Source organism: Acartia tonsa, chromosome 13, assembly GCF_053477335.1.
Source record: "Acartia tonsa isolate MP-2025a chromosome 13, ASM5347733v1, whole genome shotgun sequence".
Lineage (NCBI taxonomy): Eukaryota > Metazoa > Arthropoda > Copepoda > Calanoida > Acartiidae > Acartia > Acartia tonsa.
In genome coordinates, this window is record NC_137272.1 from 45397451 (window position 1) to 45421847 (window position 24397).

At 31.4% G+C, this 24397-nt stretch overlaps 1 protein-coding gene across 1 annotated transcript in view; it reads left to right on the forward strand.

Annotated features, from left to right (window-relative positions):
• The first annotated feature begins 16705 nt into the window (after positions 1 to 16705).
• The window catches only part of LOC145303898 (gonadotropin-releasing hormone II receptor-like), a 21287-nt gene continuing 13595 nt past the window's right edge, over positions 16706 to 24397 (forward strand). The window contains exons 1-5 of the mRNA XM_080145558.1: positions 16706 to 16943; positions 19580 to 19659; positions 20550 to 20622; positions 21992 to 22086; positions 22558 to 22611. Coding sequence (XP_080001684.1) covers positions 16818 to 16943; positions 19580 to 19659; positions 20550 to 20622; positions 21992 to 22086; positions 22558 to 22611 — 428 coding nt within the window. The 5' untranslated portion in view covers positions 16706 to 16817. The remainder of the gene's footprint in view (positions 16944 to 19579; positions 19660 to 20549; positions 20623 to 21991; positions 22087 to 22557; positions 22612 to 24397) is intronic.

A 24397-nucleotide genomic window follows, 5' to 3' on the forward strand; every position in this document is an offset into this window, starting at 1 on the left:
GTGACCTTCACATTTCTCTTTTTTCTTGGCACAACAAGTTTTCTTTTTGAATTGTAATTTACAAGTCAACTTTTCAGTGTATGTGTGTGTGTAGTGATCTAAAGGGATAAAATAATAGCCGATAAATTGATGTACATCCTCAATGATGATATACAAGATAACCCTTTTTGTAGATTAAAATTAGTGGTGGAAATGCTTGGACACTCAACTTAATGAATCAACCAATCAAAAAAAGTCCCCAAAGTTATTAAGCCAAGGAATAAGAAAACATTATTACAGTCTACTGTCCCCTCCCTTCCTGCACACACAAACACCAGAACCAAAACGTCCCCACACACAAAGAGAGAGGGGACAATGGACGGGGTTTATTATAGCGTTTTCTTATTTTCTAGCTTAACAAGTTTGGAGACTTTTAATTAATTTTGATTGGTTTCTGGTTGGTCCATTAAGTTTAGTGTTCAAATCTTTTAAACCAGGGGGGATAATTTTGTTTATCAACATTGTCCTTTCCTAACAGTTAGTTTTTTCGTTAATTTAGGCATGTAAGAATTACCCTATCGATTTCAAACTTTGAATGATGATAGCTATAACAGTTAGGTATGATTTAGAAAGTGTAGTAACTCCATTATTTGTATCATACTGTCTGTATGTCCATTTAACTTGTAAGTTAAAATTTTACTATTTATCTGATTTTTAGAATACTGATTCCTTTTGGAACATGGTACAATGTTATAAGCGATGCATCTTTGTAATCAAGTCCTAAATAGAATAAATATTTAAGTGGGTTTTCAACAAAATTAGTTACAATTTTGTTGAGACTTATGGATTATATTCTGCTTATTTAATTCTGAAACTCTACAAATGTTTCAGAGATTCGCTTTTATGGATGTTGTCATTTAAATGATTAAAAGAAGATTTGGATATAGTCTCTTTTGTGGCGATTTGTCGTATTTTCAAGGGTTAAGTAATTTGCCCCGCAGGGTTAAAGCCCCCTTAGATGTAGTAGAAAAACTACTGTGAAAATACGAAGAAATGCCATTAAGGGGCGTTGCCACGATAGGGACTATACCCGAAGATTTGAATGCTATACATATTTGTTAAGGAAGGTTTTAACGAAAGAAAGAAAGACATGGCTTACTATGCTCAATATTATTAAAATTTTTAACAAAAAAAGCGAAAATTCCTGTAAAAAAAATTGTTTATCATGATCATTATTACATTTTCTAACTATAACCTTTATAGCATGCTGTATATAAATCAATATTTCATAGGTTTATACAAGCTTAAAAATCACTTCGCCCCAAAGCTGTAATTTTTTAAGTTTAACTTTGACAAACTTCCCAAGATCCTAGGAACGCCATGCCTTACCCTACATAATTCTAGCAGATATTTCTCTTAATCTTCATTAAAAAAAATTTAGGGGGGCTTTTTTAATGATTTTTTTCCTCTCCCTAAATAGTTATAAACTTATGGGAACTTACATTGTAAAGGAGAACCATATTGGTTCTGGGGTTAGCGCGATCCTTTGGTACAGACAATCATCCTGTTACTTGAACTGATATAATTTAAGGTTGAGGTAGAAGAAGCTGCGGACGACCAGGTATATCCGCTGGATTAGAACCGGTTCTCAGCCATACTATCCGCATAATACCCGCGGAAAGCTGTCTATAACACGTTGATATAAATAAATATATAAAAATCAGGGATCTAAAAGGATAAGACAATGACCCCGATAAATTAATGTACATCCCAAATATTAAGAAACAAAATTACCCCTTATGTAGATTAAAATTGAGAAGTTTGAACACTCTACCTAATGAACCAACCAATCAAAAATCATTAACAGTTCCCATAAATGTTAAGCCAACGATTAGGAGCACATTATTATAAAAGTTTATGGACTAGTGTGATAAATAGCCCATTGCCCCTTCTCTCTCTCATTGTAAAAATACACATCTAGTAAGGGAGGGGACAAAAATTGTAAAAATATAAACCCCTCTTTTTACATCCTAATTTCTTTTAAAAATGCATTTTATTTCCCCCCCACTCCCCTCCCCCATCAAACCTTTGAAATCATGCATTTGCCGCTATATCAGATACATGAGATAAAAGCTTAGTATAAGTAGAGGTCCAAAAACATGTGCAACGCATTTTAATGCACAGTTACAATTTCCATCATATGGCTTATTTGACAACTCACCAAAATTAACAAGACATTAAAAGGTTAGTGGAGATTCTTAGGACCAGACATATGTCTACTTGAAATAAATCCAATATATCTTTGACGATGGAAATTTGAAACCCACGGGTCAATATTTCTCAGATATTCCCCCTATCTACGAACGGTCCAAAGTCGTTGATAATAATTAGGGAAAGGGTTGAAAATGGACATGAAACAGAAATATTAAAATCTTTTCTAAATTTTTACGATCCTGAAAGTTAATATTTACTGATATTTTCCAATAAATTTTTTCGTTCCGTCAAAATTTGGAAAAATAGCCAATATAGCTGTCTAGAAAGAACACGAAACCTCTACACCTAATATTTTCTCAGTGTTTTTTTTACTTTTTATACAAATTTTTTTTAAAAATTAAATATTGATGAGTTTTTTATTTTTATAGAATGAATTATAAAAAAAATAATATTGGTTGATTGGTTTTTGCGATATCAGAACTCAGAACCATATCAGTTTTACTTTTAAACAATTCAATAAATATGAAAACTTTAAAAATTAAATATTGATGATTTTTTTTTATTTTTTTAGAATGAATTATAAAAAAATAATATTGGTTGATTGGTTTTTGCGATATCAGAACCATATCAGTTTTACTTGTAAACAATTCAATAAATATGAAAACTTAGATATAAAATTTGTATAATAGATAAGACTTTTAAATAATTTATTCTCCCCTTTCTTTATTCCAAAAATCTCGATTTTTCTTTCATTGTCATATCCTAGTATTTATTATGTGTATTTGTATTGTCGTGTGAGTATGTGAGAGGGTTGTAAAGTACACCTTAGGAGATAAGACAATGGATGAAAATCTTGTTATCCTTGTTTAGATTACATTTAATAGATGCCTATTGATTATAGGACATGTCAAAACATAAATACAAGGATATTTTAATTGGTTGGTTAAATTATTAACTTTTTATCTAACATTGGCTCAAATAAAAGTAAAATTTATTTTTTTAAAGCGAAGCTTTTCTATAATTAGGGTCGGTCGGTCCGTCCCTCCGTATGTCCGTTTAAGATAGATAGCTTTTATTTATTCATTAATTTAGAATTAACCGAACGCTAAGCAAGATAGATAAATTACCATCCCCCCCCTCTCCCTCACATAGCTGTTAAGACTTAAGATTTTTTGTTTCAGGCTTTCAGCGTATCTACTCTATAATAATCCACCTTCCAAAGTTCCAACACCCTCCATTCTCCAACCCTCCACCCTGCTTACTGTCTTCTACATTTCAACTCAACCATATATCAAACTTGCTAATATCATAAAGTGAAAGAAAAGTTAAAAAATAAACCACCAATAACCATTAAATAATGTATTAATCATTCTAACTCAAGTAATATGTACTAATTTAACCTAACATACTAACAAAACAATAATCATAACTTTTTTTACTTTAATGAAATAAATATTCTAAATAAATAAATAAACTATGTTGACTTAAATAAAATGAAAATAAATATTTTTATTTTATTTGGATTGGAGTTAGTTTTGTAAATTGTAACGTTTTGTCCTTGTTCTCTAAGGTCTCATATTTCTTGTATGATGAGTTGACCCTTAGCTTTATGAGGTCATAAATGTTTCCCCCCCCCCCCCCAAAAAAAAAAAACGCTGAATCGATAATAATTTATTACACTAGTGTAGTCTCACCCCTCCCCTATTTAAGAAATGTTGTCGATATATATATGCTAATGATATTGATTCACCCCTACCTCGCCCCCCCTAGTTTGAAGGTTGACCGTTACGATACAAATATTGACCCCTCCCCTCCCCCCCCCCCCACCCAAGAAATAACAATTCAAAACATATGGAAAATAGGAATTAGCGAAGCTTTTCTATAATTTGTGTTGGTTATAGACGTCAGTCTGTTCATCATTAATATGTTAGTATTACTATTTTATATAATTTATAGACAGAATACTTACTTATAATTTTGATTATACTTATGCATTTATGTTAATGTCCCCCCCCCCCCCAAGAAATAACAAAACAAAACATATGGAAAATTCAAAATACTAGGAATTAGCGAAGCTTTTCTATAATTTGTGTTGGTTATAGACGTCAGTCTGTTCATCATTAATATGTTAGTATTTATATAATTTATAGACAGAATACTTACTTATAATTTTGATTATACTTATGCATTTATGTTAATGTTTTGCTTTAATGGATATTGTCATCCTTGTTAAAAATTTTTCACACATCCCAACACTTTATATTGACCCCTCCCCTCCCCCCCCCCCCCCACCCAAGAAATAACAAAACAAAACTTATGGAAAATACTAGGAATTAGCGAAGCTTTTCTATAATTTGTGTTGGTTATAGACGTCAGTCTGTTCATCATTAATATGTTAGTATTTTATATAATTTATAGACAGAATACTTACTTATAATTTTGATTATACTTATGCATTTATGTTAATGTTTTGCTTTAATGGATATTGTCATCCTTGTTAAAAATATTTCACACATCCCAACACTTCATATTTGAAGATATCTATAATATTATTAATCTTAATAATTTCTTGGAAACCGACAACAACTACTTTATATAAAACTAGTGGCTACGCCCCCTAGAAGCCTCTAGGGGCACTGGCACTGGTAGGAGGAGGAAAAGTCGACCTCATCCCATTTTAGATTTGAGTTTCAAAAGAGTTAAACAAATACTTTTTTGGGGTTCAAAAATAGTTTAAAACCTTCCCAGGACCTTTAAGAAGCTTCACTGTAAAGGAGAACATTATCGGTTCAGCGGTTAGCGAGATCCACACACCCCACCCACCCCACAACCCTCACTTTCCAAAAGAGAGCAATAGAGATTTGTTGTTTCAGCATATCTTCTCTATAATCCATATGTCTGCCTTAATAATTCAAAATAATTTAAAGAAGTGGACCTTTGTCTGTAGGCCTTAGTATTTTAATAAAAAATTTTCTTGTCTAGCATCGTATTATATTTAGTTTTCTACGAAAATATCCGCATAAAGCCGTTAATAATACAAAGAAAGAAAAAACTATTATAAGAATTTACCTTAGGAGTGGAAATGTTTATTCTTGTTCTGTAAGATCTCATGTTACATGTATTATAAGTTGACCCTTCCCCTACCCATGAGTACAAACCTGTATATTCATTCAACAATGGAACAAGGTTGACTAAATCCAAAATCGTTGATATAGAAATACATACAACAAAAATATTTGTATATAGTTATACTGTATTGTAGTTTGAGTTATTTAATCTAGAAGGTAATTTTGTGTATCATACAACATCCATAAAAGCGAGCACTAGAAACGGTAGGACAAACGGATATTAACACTTAAAATGTGTCAGAAGAGTCGAAGCAAAATTGTAAGCAAATTTGTTGAAAAACATGCCTAAATTACCAAAAAAAGCTATCCGTTTTTGTCGGACGGACGGACTGACCCTAATTATAGAAAAGCTTCGCTTTTAAAATGTATTATCAATTATGGCCCAGGATATAATCCCCCTCCCCCCCCCCAAAAAAAAACCCAATGGAAGGGCATCGTGTTATATTACATGTAAAACTTGAAAGAGATTTAACTAGATTTCTTAAACACAGAAAAAACAAACTCACTATATATCTTTCCACGGATATTAAAATAAAAATCCAATGACTGTTTTCTACAGATATAGAAATGTACATACAATCATAAGATTTAAAAATAATAAAAATAAGGTTTTTAATAGTTATTTCTTTCATTGTAAAACTATCTTCTTAAATGTTAACTTAACAAAAATCTATATAACCTTACGATGCTATATATAATTTAACATGCGATTTTTGGACAGCTTTCCACGGATTTTTAAAGCAATTTAAAGCACTCTGCCCCCTTGCCTGCCTAGCCGCAGCGCTCGGCCCCCTTGCCTGCCTAGCTAGAAAAACAACGCCGATAATTAATTTAGGCATGCTAGAATTACCCTATAAATTTCAAAATTTGTATTATCATTCTTAATCTTAATGCATTATTTATAGGTCGTAGCAACTCTAAAAAAACTCTATATAATCTTTAACAAATGTCTGTATGTCACTTTCAAACATGATTTTTAAAACGTTGATTTTTAGGACGTTTAGGAACAATGTAATAATTAATGCAAATTGATAATCAAGTATAAAAATGTTGAAAAAAAGTTTCAGCCTTTTATTTTTTATAGGAGCCGAGAAAATCACGTTTTCCTTAAACTAATACATACAGACAGACGGACATAAGGACATAAGGACAGACGGACATTTTAAATTATAGAGTAGCTTCGCTACTAATAATCAAGTATAAGAATGTTGACAAGAAGTTTTAGCCTTTTATCTTTTATAGGAGCCGAGAAAATCATGTTTCCCCCAAACTAAGACATACGGACAGATGGACAGACGGACATTTCAAATTATAGAGTAGCTTCGCTACTAAAAATGTTAATTCACAATTAACAAAGATGACAACATCCGTTATTAGCGAAGCACAGATGTATCCTATTGTATAAAGTAGTAAGCTTTTTTGTCTGTAGCTTCTTATTAGCCCAGGGAAGGTTTTAACTATTTTAACAAAATTATACATAAATGTGTTGCAAAATTGCACATATATAGGATCAAATAAAAGGGCATACTTTCATTTTTAGGATTTTATTGTAGAGTTGCCTTGCTTATAATACTTTACCTTGTTGTCCTAAGAATCAATATTCCAAAAATCAGATGAATAGGAGAAGCATATTATACAACAACATGTTGTCAAAATGCTAAGCCTTATAAATTGTACCTAACTGTCATGGGAATCATCATGCAAAGTTTGATATCGATGGGACAATTCTAACATGCCGAAATTAACGAAAAGAGCTAACCATTACGGACGGACCGACCCTAATTTTACAAAACTCTCTCTTATTTGACAAAAAGGCGGGGTAGTTTATTGTTTGTTTTTAAAAGCGAAGCTTTTCTATTATTAAAGCCAGTCTGTCCGTCAGTCCGTCAGTCCGTCCGTAACGGTTAGCTCTTTTTGTTAATTTAGACATGTTAGAATTGTCCTAGCGATTTCAAACTTTGCATGATAATTCCTATAACAGTTAAGTAAAGATTTATGAAGCGTAGCAACTCTATAATCCTTACTAGAAAGTCCGCACGTCCAACCTTTTTAATATTTTTTTTATATCTTATAATCAATCTTTATATCTGATTTTTAAAAGCGAAGCTTTTCTATAATTAGGGTCAGTCTGTCCGTACGTCCGTCCATAACGGATAGCTTTTTTCGTTAATTTAGGCAAGTTAGAATTGTCCTATTGATTTCAAATTTTGCATGGTGATTCCTTTAGTAGTTAGGTACGATTTAGAAAGCGTAGCAACTCTATAATCATTACCAAAATTTCCGTACGTCCATTTTAAACCTAATGATTTTTCTACTTTTTTAACAACAAATTTTACTTTTTAAAAGCGAAGCTTTTCTATAATTAGGGTCGGTCCGTCCGTCCGTGAGATAGACCAAATTACATTCAGGACCCTTTTGGACTCCACCCCCAGTGGGCATAAAATTCTGGGCGGAGAAAAAGTCCGCCCATAATTTTAAAATAAGGGATAAAAGGATAAAATTCTGGGCGGAGAAAAAAGTCGTTTCAACGTTAGATTTAGTGACTTAGAATTGGGGGGCGGTGAAAATGGCCCAGTGGGCATAAAATTCTGGGCGGAGAAAAAGTCCTTTTAACGTAATTTTTTCATCGGCCATAACACTCCGCCCATAATTTTAAAATAAGGGATAAAAGGATAAAATTCTGGGCGGAGAAAAAAGTTGTTTCAACGTTAGATTAAATGACTTAGAATTGGGGGGGGGGGGGGGGGTTGCAATTTTAGTACAAAAATTGAAAAAGTATCCGTTTAGAGTATTATTTAAGTAGAACTATTTTTTGAAGAAATGTTAACTTGACTCTATTACAAATATAAAAGTTTTGTTAGCTTGAAGCAAGCTATCCGTTTTTTATGGACGGACAGACCGACCCTAATTATAGAAAAGCTTCGCTTTTAAAATGCTGTGTACGGGTCTATTAATACCCCCCCCCCCCCCCCGCCCTCATTTTGCAAAAGGATAATACTATAAGAAAGTTAAGCGGGGATAGGATAGGGGAAGCGTACATACTCTACAATTGTTTTTTTTTCAGCAAACCCATTTAACAATTAAACCTTTATTATTTCAAATTCAAACACGTTTTCAATTTAAATTTAAAAAAAAATAATAAAAAAAACACATTTTATAATTACTTAAATAAGCAAACATTAACATAGTCATACAATCCTACTAATAAGCAATCCTATACCAATAATTTTGTCTTGTCCTTGTTAATATCATCTTAAATGTATGTATGATATGACCCCTTTCTCCCCCCCCCCCCACCCTTGGATACTTAACTCAGTTAACTACAAGTACAAAGTATAATTTCCTTAATCTTAACTTAATAATCTTTAATCTTTCTTCAAACAGTTCTGTCTTTTTTGAAGGCTTTTGCCAATTATAAAGCAATTAAGCATTAAAATGATAACTTACCCTAATTTTTTCCTCAAAATCGATTGCTATGCTATGTATAGTTTAGGAGATACGTGTAAAAATTGCCCAACTGTCTTAAAACTAATGTCGTATTCTTAACAGGTAGACTTTTTGGAGTAAGGAAATTATGTCATCACATTAATTTCATAGAAAGAACCTAAAAGTCTAATATATTTAGTAAATTTTATTTCGGAATTGTTTAACGAACATACTTCATTTAAGATTGTGTGATTTATTTCAGAAATAGAAATATACAACGTAAAAATTTATTATTTATCAAAATCTAGTATTTATTTACGAAGCACTTCGTAAATAAATATTAAGAAATTTGAATATTTAGAAAAATATAAATAGGGAGCTATTTGTGAACGAACGGAGAGGGGAATATATATCATATTCTTGAAATAGAATTCTTGGCGACGTTAATTAATATTCCCCAATTTCAATATTATCATGTCTCTAAATTCCCTTTTGATTTTTCTCGAAATACGATACGTTTAGGGTTTGGAATACTTAATATTTTAAATATGTAGTAGACACATCATTGCTTAGGACGATAAGAATATTCATTTATTGCATCATATTTCTGTGGATAATTAACTTTTGAGATTAAAACTGTGAGCCGAAAGAAGCCAAAGGCCTGGGCTAACAAATCTGCATGGTGTTAATTTGTGATTTTCTTTTAATAAGATGCTATACATGTTATTTCAGTATAATCCAGCGGATATTAATTGGTTTCAAAGCCATACTGGAAATTATGTTAAAAGCATAGTAACCTAGCCAACCTAATACAACGAGTAGTTTTATAAATATATCAAAAAATCACCAACACTAATTACAAAAAAGCCTAACCCACTTTCACTCTCCAATGAATGACGTTACGGACTTACGGACAGACACAGTGAATTATAGAGTAGCTTCTCTACTAATAATTCCCGCTTTATTAATCCTATAATATTTGTTTCCTTTCAAGAAAAGTTTTTACAATACAATACTTGGTTTTTCAGTAGGCTCAGAACCAGTCTAAATCCACCTGGTTTGACTAAGCATAAAGAAAACTTTGTATTAACAATCTTAACATATTACCAAGAACATATAGACGCTGCTAAAACTAGGGGCACTTGAAGGTAAAGAAATTTATCTTGGGAGGGTGTTGGTATCCTCCTCCCACAATTAGTTATAAACCTTTCCATGACTTATTAGAAGCTATATTGTAAAGAAGAATCATATTGATTAAGCAGTTCAATATCCTTTAGTACAAACAAACAGAAAAAACAGACATACAGACATCCTGTTACTTTATTATAAGAATTTTAAGATTAACTTAAAGAATGAAAGATAATTTTCTCTTATGTTTTGTGTTATTTGTAACTTTAACATTTTTTTATTTTAAATTGATATTTCATATCCTTTAAATTTTAAAAAATACTTAAGCAGTTAGCTTATGTTTCTAAAAAATACATGACAAAAAAATTCAGGATCTTTGATAAAACGGGGAAATTCCCTTTCTTCAGAGCTCCTTATTAGATACGTAACAAGGATGACATCATCCATAAAAGTGAAGCTCTGAAACGGTAGAGATGCTTTGCTTGTACTTTGTTGTTTTAGGAATAAGTATTCCAAAAATCAGATCAATCGGATAATTATTTCATATAAAAAACTTGTTTTTAAAAAATTAAAAATTATCTTATTTAAAATAGACGTATGGACATTTTGGAAATGATCATAGAGTTGCTAAGCTTTTTAAATCATACCTAACTACTAACAATTATGGAGTTCTTTGCTCCCTATATCATACCTAACTACTGCAGGAATCACCATGCAAAGTTTGAAATCGATAGGACGATTCTAACATGCCTAAATTAACAAAAAAAGCTATCCGTTCCAGAAGTACAAACCAACACTAATTATAGAAAAGCTTCGCTTTCAAAAATAACACTTCATTTTATGAGGAAAAGTAGAGAAATAATAACTAAGAAAAGTCAAAACAAAAAAGGAACTTTTTTTACAAGAGTTGTGGGGAGGTGAAAATTTATACCCGCAAAAAGCCTAAAACCTGCCTTGGACTTTTACAAACATTTACGAGATTTTAATGGACAAACACAACAAAATTGCAACTAAATAATATAGATATATAACATGAATGGTTAATTTCCCGGTTTTTTTTGGTGAGTAGTACTGAGGGGACAATGGGCTGTTTATTACACTAGTCCCCAAAGTTTTATAATAACTTTTTATTAACGTCCGTCCATATGTCCGTCCGTACGTCCATTTTAAACATGTTGATTTTTAACTTATTATAACAGCAATTGCTTGATTGGTCTGATTTTGGAATACTGAGATACAGCAGCTGACCCGCCCAGAGGACTGGCAGTGGCTGCCCACCGAAGAGAATGTGGCAGATCTTGCCACAAGAGGAGCCTGCAGTGTCGAAGATGTTTTACCTGGATCTAGGTACCAATCCGGACCTAGTTGGTCGCGCCTGGAGCAGGACCAGTGGCCTGTAAAAACGGCGGGTGAGATAAATCATCCAATCCCTGAATCGGAGTTAAATCCCAAGATGGTCAAGTTGAAGTGTATGATAGTTCAGACGGTTGATAGTGATTTCTGGAGGATGCTGGCACGGCGGAGCTACAGGCAAGCTCCCCGGACGATGCAGGCAGTGCTTAAAGCTGCCAATTTGTTCAAGATGAAGCTTATTAAAAAGCGAGGATTTACCAGGAAGGATGATACTGCTGGTAATGTTGATGGTTCCAAGTTTTTTGAGAATCATAATTTTTTGAATACTTACCTAGTTACTGTTTGTGACTTGTTCCTGACATCCTACAACCAGGAGAAAGAATTGCTGATGGATGCTGAAGGCAGATTATGCTACAGCAGGAGATGATGTTAACACGTGGCGTGTTATTTCGCCCGCCGATTTGCTTGGCGGCAGAGTTAACGACGGGATTTGTACATTCGAAACCCAATGCAAAGACAAAATTACCCGCCGTTTGGATCATTTCGAGGAGCTGACTAGACAGTTTCATGAGGTCTACCGGCAGCAGCTGTTGCCAGAGCTGCTGAAAACCGTCAAATGGAAAAAGAGCCAGGTGCCCCTGGCAGTTGGAGATGTTGTGTTGATTGATGATAGCACAAGCATGATGAGGAAATTTTGCCTGGGACGAGTGCAGGAGGTTCGTGGTGGAGGACGTACAGTTGTTGCCAGATTCCGACTGAGTGACGACGCCAAGGTCACGGACAACGAGATTTCTCCAAGAAGATTATTGAAAGTCAACCTACCAGAAGATAATTAAGTATTTTATTATAGTATTGTTCTTTTCTTTGCATATTTTTTTCGATTTTCAATAATTACCTATTTTTATTTCTTTAAGATTTATAAGTCTAACTTATTGCAAATTTCGCGCAATTTTGTTGTAACTTATAAATGAGTTCAAGATTTTATTCTTTGAAGCATAAACTAAAGTTTTCTATTCGATTACCTAAGTTTTTTCAATGAATTCCGTCTAATCAGGACTTGGGATTTTTTCGCGTAAAATATCTTAGGTACCTATCAAAGCATTTTTGTTCTTGTTGAACACAACTTTGAAATATGAGATATTGATAAGAAATTAACAATGAAAGAACAATTAATATCGTTTAAATATTTTCTTTTCATATATTTACATGCATATTACAAAATAATTTAATATTAATCATATAATTAAGTTATTTACCTTTTCCGATGTTTACCTAATATGAAAAGCAGTTAATTTTCATGAAAAATACAGATTGAGTTTGATTCTTTTTTATTTTCCGAAGAATTTAGCCTAATAAGACCATTTCACAAAACCCACCAGCAATCGTTGGTCCGCCGCAGGCTTTGTGAAACGGCAGAACTAAAGCTTAAAATAATTGATGATTCTTAAAAGATTCTTTTCGTAGTTTCTTTGATTTTCTTCTTTCTATTTGAAGATTTTGACTTTGAAACATTACTGATTATTTGTTTTGTTTTAGATGTTTGTGCCCTGCGCCAAGGACCCTGTTCACAATTATGCAAGGATAACAAAAGAATGAAAAAACTCATAACTGAAAACAGGGTAAATGGCACGAGGCAGGATCATTCTATATGCTTGAGTTTGGTCTGTGATCTTGAGAGGTTCAGGCTAAACTGAGGGCCTCATGTTGCTCTCAAGTATTTGACTGTATTTAATTATGTACGAAGATAGCTTATTATCTATCAGACAAAGAGAAAGTGCCAAATCAGCAATTTTTAGAGATACTTTTCTTTACTTTGAGCTTAATTTAAATTTGCATATGCAAAAAAAATGCAATTTTAATTTTATTTGAAGTTTTATTTTGATGAATTAATACAGTCATTTTTTATGTTCTTAGATTTAAGGATGCTTATTTTATTTGATGATTATGTTCTTAGATTTAAGGATGCTTTATTTTATATGATGATTTTATCTGCTTAGATTTAAGGATTATTTTCTTGTCTTTCTTTTAAAAAGATTTGATCGAAGAAAAAAATTTTAATGTATTCACTTTTCCTTTTCTTTTATCAAAAAAGATTTGTTTGAAAAGAAGTTTTTTGAGTAATTATTCTTTCTTTCCTTTTAGTAAAAAGATTTGAATAAATTATTTGATGATTTTAATGCATTTTATGTTTAGCATTAAGGATTATTCTATTACTAGAATATTATTATTATTCATGTTAGGTATCTAGTAAAAAATTTTGGGTACTTCTTTTTAAAAATTATTATTCATGTATTGCTATTACATGGTCTAGCAAATTCAAATAATCATTTTATTTTATTTTGAAAATTGTGAGGCCATGAGGCACAAATGTTATGTGTGAGTAGTGAATGTGTAACCCTTCAATGTTGTATGCATTTACCTCCTATTCCTTTATTCCTGCTTATTCTGAGGAAGTGTGTCAGTTTGAGTTAGTATGAATATTCGTGAATATTTTTACTAGCAGATTTAAGGCCATAGGGCCAGATTTTAAATTCTTGTAATTTATGTGGTCATGAGTTGTGACTTTTGTGGACACTGTCTGCACACAAAATTGCAAAAATTGATGATGTTGTGTTCGATTCCCCCCTGTCACAGGCAGGTGTGTATTGGTATTTGAATAGTATGTTTCCCGTGTGGATTCGAACTCATATCCTTTCTTTTCCTTATCCCAATAGGGTCACCAAAGGGACGCTTAAACTTCATAAGAGCGTGCGGCATTTCAAACAATAATACGCGCACTATGTAAACAAACTTTCCTATTGCTTTGTTACCCTTAAGAAGCGCGGAGCTTGTGTGTATGAAAAACCATGTTTTGCAATGAAATGTGTTTTTCTCCGTGCTGAATATACCTCAAATGCTTCCCTGCTTGTCATGTTCAATGATTTGGTAAATATTTAATTCTTTTTTAAGCCTTAAAATTAGAATGGAATGATATTTTCAAAGGAAGCAAATTAATTTTCTTATTTTTATTAAAATAGACCAAGTAATTGATTTATTTTTGTATCAGAACATTTTTATAGTTATTTAAAATGATTCTATCTAAAAATTATCAATTCATATTATGTTTTTGATTTGATTTTTGAAGATTTAAGCTTAATTTTTTCATTCGCTTTTAAAAAATCTATTGCAAATCACAAAACCTCGTTCGTTTTTTAGACAATAAGAATTTTTAAGTTTTGATAACATTTTAATATATCTGTATTAATTTTGTTATTTTTGTTTCAGTGCCCACCGTTTCATGGTGGTATTGTCAATAAATACACCATTTGTAACTGCACTTGCATTTGTTCATGCGGGAAGTAGTGAGGAATTGTGCTTCTGCACTTTAAGATCTTGTATACGGCCACGTCAGCCCGTGTACCGAAACACACTGGTACCCAAAGTTTTATAACATTTATAAAACATTATCGATTTTTAATTGGTTCTAAACTAGTAGTGTCCAAACTTTTCCATCAATGATTTTAATTGACAGTAGGGTTAACTTTGTATACCATTATTGGGGATGTTTATTAATTAATCGTCCATTGTCTTATATCTGAAGATTCCTGAGAATAAATAGCAGATAAAACGTGGATATGACATAAGTTTATATCCGGAAAACAAATACTTTTGTTTTGATATTTATCCCTATAGATCTTAATAGAGGTGTGCAAAAAGGAGGGTGAAGGGGGTAATTACACCCCCTTATACCCTTAGATATATAGAAGGAGGGGTGAAAGAAACTTGCGCGCATTTAGATTTTTTGTGTATATTCCCCTAAGACATGTTTTTTTAGCATTTTATCAAAACACCCTGGGTTTTTGTCAGTAAACTCCACTCGAGTTTTGTTTGAAGGGGGTGTAAAAATTGGCATGGCGCTCCGCGCACCTTTTTAGCAAAACACTCTGCACGCCCCTTGATATCAACATTCATTTTTGGACGGATCTCCTCCAAAATTTGTAGAAGGGAGGGACATTGGGGTGTAGATTATACCGGTACCCAAAGTTTAATAACCACGTTTTCTTATTCGACTGATCAAAAACTTTGGGTACTTATAATCTACAAAATAGATAGTTAGCTTTATCACCATTAGAGATATTCCAGGGATCCAAGACAATGGCCGATAAGTTGATGTACATCCCCAATGATGATAAAAAAAAACTTCATAAGATTAAAAGTAGGGATTGAAACGTTTGAACACTTAACTTAACCAATCAAAATTCACTGAGGTCCCTAACGTTGTTAAGACAACGAATAAAAAACGTTATTATAAAAATCTGGAGACTAGTGTAATAAACAACCCATTGACAACTCTTTCAATCTAGGATATACATAAATTTATCTCTCAATGTCTTATGCCTTAATATACACACAAAAATGGTTTGCTAGCTACTTATGGAGAAATCTTCCTTGTTTTAAATTGAAAACAAAGTTTCAATTTAATTTAATTTCATAACAAATGAGCCGAACAAATATTTTGATATTAAAATTTTAAACGACATTTAATCCTTTATACTTATTACGAATTATTGGCGCTAAGAATTTGTTAGGGATCTTAAGGGATAAGACAATGGACGATAAATTGATTTATATAAACTCCCAGTTATGATGAACAAAATTACCCCTTTTTAAAAATAATTGGTTAAAAGGTTTTGACACTTAGTTTTTTTGTAAGTAAGCTGTTAAACAAACTTGGGTACCAGTGTAATTTACAGTTCAATGTTACATCCCTCCATGGTAGGTTTTAGGCTATTTAAATAGCGAAGCTTCTGTATAACTTCAAATGTCTCTACCTCTATAAGCTAAGTTGGAATGGAAACGTGATTTTTAATGTGAGGTGATTTAAATTCTGTAGGATCAACATGATTTTCTTATCTATTGGTAAAGATAGGTCTCTGAATTATTTAAGAAATGTCGATGGGAGTTGAGGGCTGTTATTTCCAGGGATGGAGGGGACATTGGACTGTAAATTATACCGGTATCAAAAGATATAAAAGATCTTAAATTTCAATCAAAAAAATATTACTATGTATAATAAAGGTAATTTACAATTGAAAACCTTTTTTATATTTGAACATAAAAAAGATTCGCAAACCTCGTTTATTGTTATAATTTGGGTTTCTCTTTTTCCTTTCTCTCTCTCTCTCTCTCTCTCTCTCTCTCTCTCTCTCTCTCTCTCTCTCTCTCTCTCTCTCTTTATCCCTTTCTTTCTCTCATTTCCTCCGACTTTTTTAACCCTTTTGACGATAGCCTTTTTTATACTATTTTATTTTCTCTTGCTCCGAAAATTTCTTGTATTACTCTCCCTCACTCTAGCTCTATGTTTATCTTTCTTCTCTTTTTCTCTCTCTCTCTCTCTCTCCTCCTCCTCCTCCTCCCCCCCCTCTCTCTCTTTTTTTCCTATCTCCGTTGGAAAACTCCGATGGCCAAAACTCCGTGGATTAACCAAATTAGTTAATCGGAACCATTCTAGATTAAAACACATAATCAAGAAAAAGTGATCTTACATCAAGGACGTTTTTTTTCTATATCCTTTGAAAAAGTTGAGTAATATATTATACAGTGAAAACTATGGTTACTCTGGACTTTGAAGAAAATTCAACTTCGGCAGCGGTGGTTAAAAATGTGTCGACAGAAAATAGTTCTGTCGACCTGTCGGTTTATTTCACGGAGGATATGCTCTTTGGCAAGGCACAGGTATGTGGGAAATTATTGGTTGGTTGGTTTGAACACTTCAAGTGAAAACCAACCTATTAAGATTTAATTAAAGAATTCATACTGTTTGGAAAAACGCGGTAAAATTATTGGTTGAAATGTTTGAACACTTCAAGTTAAAACCAACCTGTTTGGATTCAAGATTGGGGTACCCAAAGTTTTGAGCTAACCAAGGCGATTATGTGGTTATAAAACTTTGGGTACCATGTAATTTACACTCCAAAGATATTTTTTTGTCAACTTAAAATTATGTTTTCCTATTCGTTGGCTTAACAACTTCAGCAAATTTTGATTGGTCGATTCATTTTAAGTTAAGTGTTCAAACGTTGCAACCATTAATTTAAATCTCCAGAAGGGATAATTTAGTGTATCATCATTGGAGATGAACATGAATTTACTAAGCCATTACCTTATCCCTACAAATGTTAAAATCATATTTTTTTACGCTGTACGCTTTTCTTTGTAAATGTTATCTAAACATCAAATTTAGTTTTCTTAACATTGAACATTTAAAGTTAAGGTGAATATATCAAAGCATTCCCCAAAATTTCAGGAAGGGAGGGGACATTTGACTATAAATTTGACCATTAGCTCAAAAATGTTGGTTACTTTGATCTAATCTTGATAGGATAGTTTATACTGCCGCCAATGCCCAAATTTTTCAACCAATAGGGAATGTACATCAATTTTTCGATCATTGTCTTATCCCTTAAGATCCATGAAAAAAAATATAGTAATCTTTTTTTCTCGTATTCATTCGAATCCGGTGGATAGGAACCGGTTCTCATCCATACAAAAAAAAACTATGTCTAGCATCGTATTATATCCAGCTTTCTACGAATATAAAAATGTACAATCATAAGATAAAAAACATTTTTTTAGCCCGTGCACCTCGGGGCTAAAAAAAAACTGGTTTTAATCTTATAATTGTACATTCTATATCCGCGGAAAGCTCTTTATAATACGATGCGAGAAATAACTATTCAACGTAAACCGTAGTAAAATTTTACGAAACTCTATGTACATCGTAGACATGGATAAAATTAAACAAATACAACCAAAGATATTTTTTCAAAGCTTGAAAAATAAAATAAAAATATCTTAAAATTCTTTTATTTCTAATCTTTGGAAGGATACGACAATGGGCGATAAATTAATTCACAGCAATAATGAATAATATCCCGACTTTTGACAAAAATGGTCGAAAAGTTTGGAAATAAACCAATCAATATTTGATTAAAGTACCCAAAGTATTTAATGCTTTGAAACTTTGGGTACTAGCATAATTTAAAGTACAATTTACCCTCCCTCCTTGCTATTTTTCTTTTTTTATAGACACGCTGAAATGTTAGAACACCCTTTTTTATTTTTTTCTATTAGAAAAACTTTGAAAATATTTACATTGCATTTACGTGGGCGTAGTGTTTGTTTTGAAGGAGGGAGGGGACATTGGACTGTAAATTATAATGGTACCCAAAGTTGTATATGCATGCTAAGCATGTTTTAGGCTTTGGGAACTAATTTTATTTATTTAAAATATCACTGTATAAATTGATTTTAATATAAAAATGGGGTAATTTTGTTTTTTTTTTATTTGGGATGTACATAAATTTATCATCTATTGTCTATTCCCCAAGAGGTTTAATAAAAAATTAATTTATATAATATGAGCTCTTTAAAAAAGAGTTTTTTTAAAGAAAAAAAAAACATAAAAACGTAAATAACATATATAAGTTTTGTTTTGTTTACTGTCTGAAATTTTTTTTAAAGACGCAAGTCTATTTGATAAGTAAAACACGTTTTGGATCTAAAGGGATAAGACAATGACCGATTAACTGATTAAATTCCAATGTTGATACTCATAATTATCCCTTCTGTAGATTACAATTACTGGTTGAAACGTTTGAACACTCAACTTGCTTTGTTTTGGAGAAAAAAGACATAATATTTACTTAATTAAATATTATCATAAAAAACAATAAGATACAAATTTACAAATTATTATTAGAAAAAACAATGATTTCAACATCAATGAAAACAAACCTCGTTAATAACATGGTGCCTTATTGTAATAAGAATCGCCTTATCAAATATCAAGTTAATAGGAACATTTTCAAATAGACATATGTCACAAAAATCCGGAAAGTGAGAAGTTTTAAAGATGTTTCGCATCCGATTATTTATTATCGTCACAGGATTAATATTTTGTGCGTTTTCTATACCCTTGAAAGTTAATAAGCTTAATTATCCTTCTTTCTCCCTTCATCTAATGGATATAGAATTTACTGGGGGAAATTTGTAGACAATTTAGCTTGCTAATATGGAACTCATTTATTGGCCAATCGTGCATACAGTGAGGGGGGAGAGGATGGGGGTAGAGGGGGCATCGTTATTTTAGCCAGCTGCGAGTATAACTTTATCAGAATACATGAAATCTGGTTCAACATCCAAGTAATAATATATCGATTCTTTATTTGCTAGAGGACTTAAATAGCGAAGCAATGACAAACACTTAAGGTCTCCTTTTTTCAAACTTTGTTTATCATCATAGGGGCTGTATATTGTAATTTCTCTTTTGATCCATGTATTTTATCCAATTAATTTTTTGTTTGTTTTAGATTGCTAACATCGTGATGAACAGTTTAATGTTGGTTATTGGAGTTCTGAGCAATGTTTCTACTCTTTATAGTTTACTCAGGTATAGTTTGATATTAGTTGTTATTGGAGTCTTGAGCAATGTTTCTACTCTTTATAGTTTACTCAGGTATAGTTTGATATTAGTTATTATTGGAGTCTTGAGCAATGTTTCTACTCTTTATAGTTTACTCAGGTATAGTTTGATATTAGTTATTATTGGAGTCTTGAGCAATGTTTCTACTCTTTATAGTTTACTCAGGTATAGTTTGATATTAGTTATTATTGGAGTCTTGAGTAATGTTTCTACTCTTTACAGTTTACTCAGGTATAGTTTGATATTAGTTATTATTGGAGTCTTGAGTAATGTTTCTACTCTTTACAGTTTACTCAGGTATAGTTTGATATTAGTTATTATTGGAGTCTTGAGTAATGTTTCTACTCTTTACAGTTTACTCAGGTATAGTTTGATATTAGTTATTATTGGAGTCTTGAGTAATGTTTCTACTCTTTACAGTTTACTCAGGTATAGTTTGATATTAGTTATTATTGGAGTCTTGAGTAATGTTTCTACTCTTTACAGTTTACTCAGGTATAGTTTGATATTAGTTATTATTGGAGTCTTGAGTAATGTTTCTACTCTTTATAGTTTACTCAGGTATAGTTTGATATTAGTTATTATTGGAGTCTTGAGTCATGTTTCTGCTCTTTATAGTTTACTCAGGTATAGCAGATAGATAGATAGATAGATAGATAGATAGATGGATAGATAGATAAATTAATGAATGTATAGATAGATGGATAGACACATTGATAGATATATAGATGGGTGGATGGATTGATGGATATATGGATAGATACAGCGGTTAGCAAGATCGTAATACAGACAAACAGGCAGAAATGCTCTTACTTTTTAAAAATATTTATGATCTCAAATTTTGTTTTCTATTTTAGAGAAAGATATGTGTATAAGAAGAAGAAAAGAATATCAACCTTGTTAATTCATTTGGCTATCAGTGATTTAATGGTAGGTTTATCTATCTATCTATCTATCTATTTATTTATCTATCTATCTAACAACCTAACTTATTCATTTGGCTATCAGTGATTTAATGGTATGTTTATCTATTTATCTATCTTTCTATCTATCCATACTTTACCCTTTTTTTATATTTATTCCTATAAGGTTGCGTGAATTTAACTATATATAAATATATTTTTGTAATCTCTCGTTTTTAAAACATATACTATTTATCTAACTTGAAATATACTAGTACTTGAATTTAAATTAAATCAATTTAATCCAGAGATGAAATAAAATGAAACATGTTTTAAAACTTTCAATTGTAGGTAAAATTTTGTTATTTACGTAAAGTTATTTCTCGCATCGTATTATAAACATCTTTCCGCGGATGTGGAATGTACAATTATAAGATTAAAACCATTTTTTTAGCCCCGAGGTGCCGAAGGCACGGGCTAAAAAACTGGTTTTAATCTTATGATTGTACATTTTATATTCTTAGAAAGCTGGAGATAATACGATGCTAGACATAGTTTTTTCGTATGGATAAGAACCGGTTCCTATCCACCGGATTCGAATGAATACGAGAAAATACATTGTTGACATCTTAAAACAATTCAGGAATCTTAAGGGATAAGACAATGGACGATAAAATGATGTACATCCCTAATGTCAATAAACAAAATTACCCCTTTCGTTATAAAGAACTCACCGTTTTTGAGCCAATGAATAAGATAATTTGGTTATAAAACTTTGGGTACTCGTGTTAATTTACAGTCCAATGTCCCCTACCTTCCTGTATTACACAAAAATTTAATTAAGATTAACTCATTGCCCTACTTTTAATTTTCAAATTACCATAAACAGAATTGCGTCATTGGAGGGTATATAACGGATATGAACTTTAGATACATTTCTAAATTTTAATATTTGTAAAAAAAACATTGATTAACTAAAAAGCAAAATATTAATATTTAATATTTTTGTGCTAAATATTAAATGTATCTATCTATCTATCTATCTATCTATCTATCTATCTATCTATCTATCTATCTATCTATCTATCTATCTATCTATCTATCTATCTATCTATCTATCTATCTATCTATCTATCTATCTATCTATCTATCTATCTATCTATCTATCTATCTATCTATCTATCTATCTATCTATCTATCTATCTATCTATCTATCTATCTATCTATCTATCTATCTATCTATCTATCTATCTATCTATCTATCTATCTATCTATCTATCTATCTATATCTATCTATATATCTATCTATCTATCTATCCATCTATCTATCTATCTATTTATATATCTATCTAATGTCTATCTATTTATCTATCTATCTATCTATCTATCTATGCCAGGTGATTCTGATCCATATGCCCCTAGAGATTGGTTGGTCCTTCACAGTGAGATGGTACAGCAACGCCTTCATGTGTAAATCTGTCATTTTTGCCAGGTATGTAAACTTTTTATTGCTGCGCTAAATATCCAATATATAGATCTATATGCAGATGACTACCTTCCCTTCCCCTTTTTCCAATGTCTTTATTCGTCTGCTAACAAATGGCTTTAGTTTTCTTTAACATTATAGCATCTTATAGGAAATGTTTGTGACTATTCTTGGGGAGGGTTCAAATTCAAATATTTGCATGGTTTTAGGCTACTTAACTGTCCTTCCACTCCCTATATATTATGGGCACAACCGCTAAAGTATAAATAAACTGTCTCAAAAAAGAAAATGATATTTTAAAAATAACATTGTATATTGTGCATACCTACGTGAAGTTTTTAATGTTTTTTTTGTTTTATTTAGTTCAAATTAATGACCTATTTTTTTTAGTAAATTTACGTAAATTTTTGAAACATAATTAACATTTTAAATGTTAATTTACAAAGATAAAAATGTTATAATTTTGTTAATTTTTAGGAGTATTGGGTTCTATTTGTCAGCTCTGATTATCATGATTATTTCTATAGACAGGTAAACTTTTTTTAGTATGGCTTCAAAACCGATTAATATCCGCCGGATTATAACCAGTTCTTAGTCATACAGTCATTGTAACAGCCGTGGAAAGCTGTCTATAATACGATGTGATAAATAACTATTTATATTAAAATTTATTTTTGTCTGTAGCTTAAGATTTAGATAACTGAACTAATTATGTTCTCCTTTTTAAAGAAGATGTATTAAGGTCACATGATGGTTTTAAGCTAGGTATTTTAATATTTCAGTCTTAGGATTGTTTTAGGCTATTTTGTCCTTCCCTTTCCGCCAGTAGCACAAAAAGTATAAAAATATCAAATATAAGACTTTTACCTAACCTAAAAAGTATTAATATATAAATAGATACCAATTATTATTACAGCAATCTATCATAAAACAGCCATAACTATCAGGGATCTAAAGGGATAAGACAATGGCCAATGATGATACACAAAATTAACCCTTCTCTAGATTACAATTAGTCGTTGCAACGTTTTGGCACTCAACTAAATGAACAAACAAATCACAATTCAATAATAGTCCCCATGGTTGTTAAGCCACTGTAAAAGAAAACGTTATTTTCAGACTTAGGGGACTAGTTAAATAAAAATTCCAATGTCCCCTCCCTCCCTGTATAACTATTAGAAAACTATAAATAATACAAAAGGAAAAATTATTAGTGTTATATTATAACAACAAATTTTATAGATAAAAATAGCAAAATTAAATTTGAACCCGTTTGGATGCTATGAACATTTACCATATTTGGGTCAGGTTTAGACTTACACATGATTTTTAAAACATTGATAACGAATTTCTTATTGAAAACATAATAATATTTTTTTCAGTTGTTTTATAAGTAAAAGGATAGTTGCCGGGAAAAGTTATTTTATAAAACTTTGTAAAAAAAACTTATAAATTGTTATATTCTATTTATATATTGATAATGACACATAAAAAGCGTACAAAACACGTGGATATATTAAAGTAAAATAGCCTAAAACAATCCAAGGACCTTTAAGAAGATTTCCTAAAATGGCCAAGTGATCTTAAAGGACAAACAAACAAACACTTTAATACTTATAGATTAGGCTCCTTTTCAAGATTTTTCCTTAAAGCTACGTGATTATCCTTTATTATTCTTCTAAAATATTTTCCATTAATTAAAAATAAAAACAACAAGGATGACAACATCCATAAAAGCGAAGCACTGAAACGGTAGGACAAACGAACATTAACACTTGTATAGTGTCAGAACTGAATAATCATAATATAAACGTATTAGAGTCAAAGCAAAATTGTAAGTAAATTTGTTGAAAAACTGCTTGATTCAGGATAATGTGTATGGACATACTTACATTTTTAGGACTTGATTATAGAGTTGCTTCGCTTATTACATTATACTTTGTTGTCCCAGGAATCAATATACCAAAAATCAGATCAATCAGATGATTAGATCACATAAAAATTTTTTGTTAAAAAAGTTAAAAATGCACATGTTTAAAATGGACGTACGGACATTTTAATGATGATTATAGAGTTGCTATGCTTTCTAAACGTACCTAACTACTACAGGATTCACCATGCAAAGTTTGAAATCGAGATGACAATTCTAACATGCCTAAATTAACGAATAAAAGTTATCTGTCTCGGACGGACGGACGGACCGACCCTAATTATAGAAAAGCTTCGCTTTTAAAAAGAACAGATGTAGAGAAGCTTCGTTTGTAAACCCGATCAAAGTATAAATACCATCAGGAATCTAAAGAGATAAGACAATGGG